A 2,225-nucleotide genomic window follows, 5' to 3' on the forward strand; every position below is an offset into this window, starting at 1 on the left:
CACTAGAGGGGCAAATGAGTGAATTTGATTGTTTCAAGGACATGCATGGTGCCAAAAATAGCATTACTTGGTGGGCTAACGAATTTGAAGCAAATTCAGCCTCTTCCAACTCCTGGGATTCAACTGGCATTCATGATCACAAACAGACGACAGACATGAAGTACGAAGAATTAGCGCAAGGACATAGAGTACAATGAGAAAAGAGGATACGAGAGGAATTGTTGTTCATCAAGTTTTATTGGAATTTAATTGTTTTAAATTAGGCATAAGTGTAGACGGTACGTGGAGGAGAAGAAACCAGTAAGTAATGTGTACAGTGTGTAATAATGTCGTGTCAATTTCTTGTTATGTTTGCCGAATATATAGATACATCTAATTAATACAAGTACGTACTTATATATTTCTAGGTTTCCTTTTGGAGTTAAGTTATTTCGATATAAATGGTATATGATGCAGTAGTCTTATGTAGAATAAAGTTACGTAAATGATAGAATCATGACACAAAGTTCTGTCACTTTATTATACTATGATACATCAGTGATAATTGGTAACAATGGTGCTTAAAATTCTTTCCCATTGATCGAAGTAGGCTTCAAAATTTGAAAATAAAAGTGTATCACTGATCGTTGATGCTTCATGTTATCTGCAATATCTGTTTTGTTGATAGAACATGATAAAATGACAATGATCATGTGCCTAATATATATTCATCTTATAGCTTTATGACTTGTAATTCAAATTAGGTGATGATTAGGGTATTATATTAGTTTATTTATAAAAACACACCATGACTTAGTAATATAAAAAGTATTTCTGAAACTAATAATATCTAGAGCAGAATATCAGTGCATGTTTTTTGTGAATATTACTAAATAATATAGCTTTTTATAATATTCATGAAAATAATACATTTGTGCATGTTCGTTTCCGAATTACCAAATTATATGCTTTTTCTCATAAAACGGCAATTAACTGCAGACAAGCTGCTAACAAGGAGCTAAATTATATGGTTTTTTCCTTTTTCGGATTCATTGATTAGTCCCACTGTGTCGATGAATTTGACTTCGATTGAATTCGAGAAAACTATGGAGCTTGGGAATGACGTTGGTTTTTGCATGAACGACTCAGATAAGGCTCTCAGAGGCTCTCAGGTCGATTATTGAAGGTGAGGGTGTTAAAATTTTGAATCAATAAATTGCCTATCTATAAATCTTAGAGGTGTTGGAGGACTACATAAAGCTGATTGGATCAGGGATATTAAGTTATTGCATAATATTAATTTATAAGTGCTCAGGAGACTCAATTGGAGGAGGTTGGGGACAATATTCCTATCGATAGGTATTGGGACAACTCTAATTTTGATTACGTGTTGGTGAAATCGCAAGGTAGATCTCGAGGCTTATTTTGTGTCTGGAACTCTGATATATTTTTAAGCAGGTGAACATCATAAAAAATTCTAATTTTATTATTGTCTCTGGATTGGTATGGAGGGTATTACAAACCTGGTTAACGTATATGCTCCTATTGATAATGAGAATCGTGCAATTCTTTGGAATGCACTAAGGAATCTTGTTTTATCTTTAAGTGGTTGTTGGCTTCTAATGGGTAATTTTAACGAGATTAGATTTAGACATGAAAGGTTTTCGAATTATGGTTGTGATTCAAGTATGGAGGACTTTAATTCGTTCATTAGGGAATTAACACTTTTTGAATTTTCTCTTTGGCAGAAGGAAATTTACGTGGATCAATGATGATGATACGAACTTAAGGTGTTGTTTGATTTTATCAAAAAACCACTTCTGAAAGTCAGTGTCTTGTTGCATCAGACACATTCTAATCAAAACATAAATTATTAAGAAGGGGGATTTTGATTAAAACTAAAAACTAAAAATGCATTGATATTAAATTAAACGAAAATCAATAATAAAAACGATTTCAGTTCTGCTGCGACTTTCTTAATCATGCAATTAGTTCAGATCTGGTTATTCAAAATGCGTTCTATCTAAGCTGGTACTGAGAAAAACTAACAAGCTCTAGTATAATCTCTTTTACCTTAATTAGTTAACCGAAACAAACTCTTTGAATTAACCCTAACTTTCTTTTGTTCAATTAAACAAGCTCTTAATTAAAATCAGAAAAGTTGCATTAAGTTCTGTGTAAAATTCCCAACAATACCCAATACTTCTCACAAGATCGGAAGCGTAAAGATATGATTTTTACAATTT

The 2,225-nt window shown here is 32.3% G+C and overlaps 1 protein-coding gene across 1 annotated transcript in view; it reads left to right on the top strand.

The window, feature by feature from the left end:
• The window catches only part of LOC145128352 (transcription factor MYB36-like), a 1,777-nt gene extending 1,377 nt beyond the window's left edge, over positions 1-400 (top strand). The window contains exon 3 of the mRNA XM_079063155.1: positions 1-400. This exon is cut by the window's left edge and continues 599 nt beyond it. Within this exon, the coding sequence (XP_078919281.1) occupies positions 1-197 (197 nt within the window). The 3' untranslated portion in view covers positions 198-400.
• The last annotated feature ends 1,825 nt before the right edge of the window (positions 401-2,225 follow it).

The sequence above is a fragment of the Lactuca virosa genome, chromosome 8 (assembly GCF_052849685.1).
Source record: "Lactuca virosa cultivar CGN04683 chromosome 8, Lactuca_virosa_CGN04683_v6, whole genome shotgun sequence".
Lineage (NCBI taxonomy): Eukaryota > Viridiplantae > Streptophyta > Magnoliopsida > Asterales > Asteraceae > Lactuca > Lactuca virosa.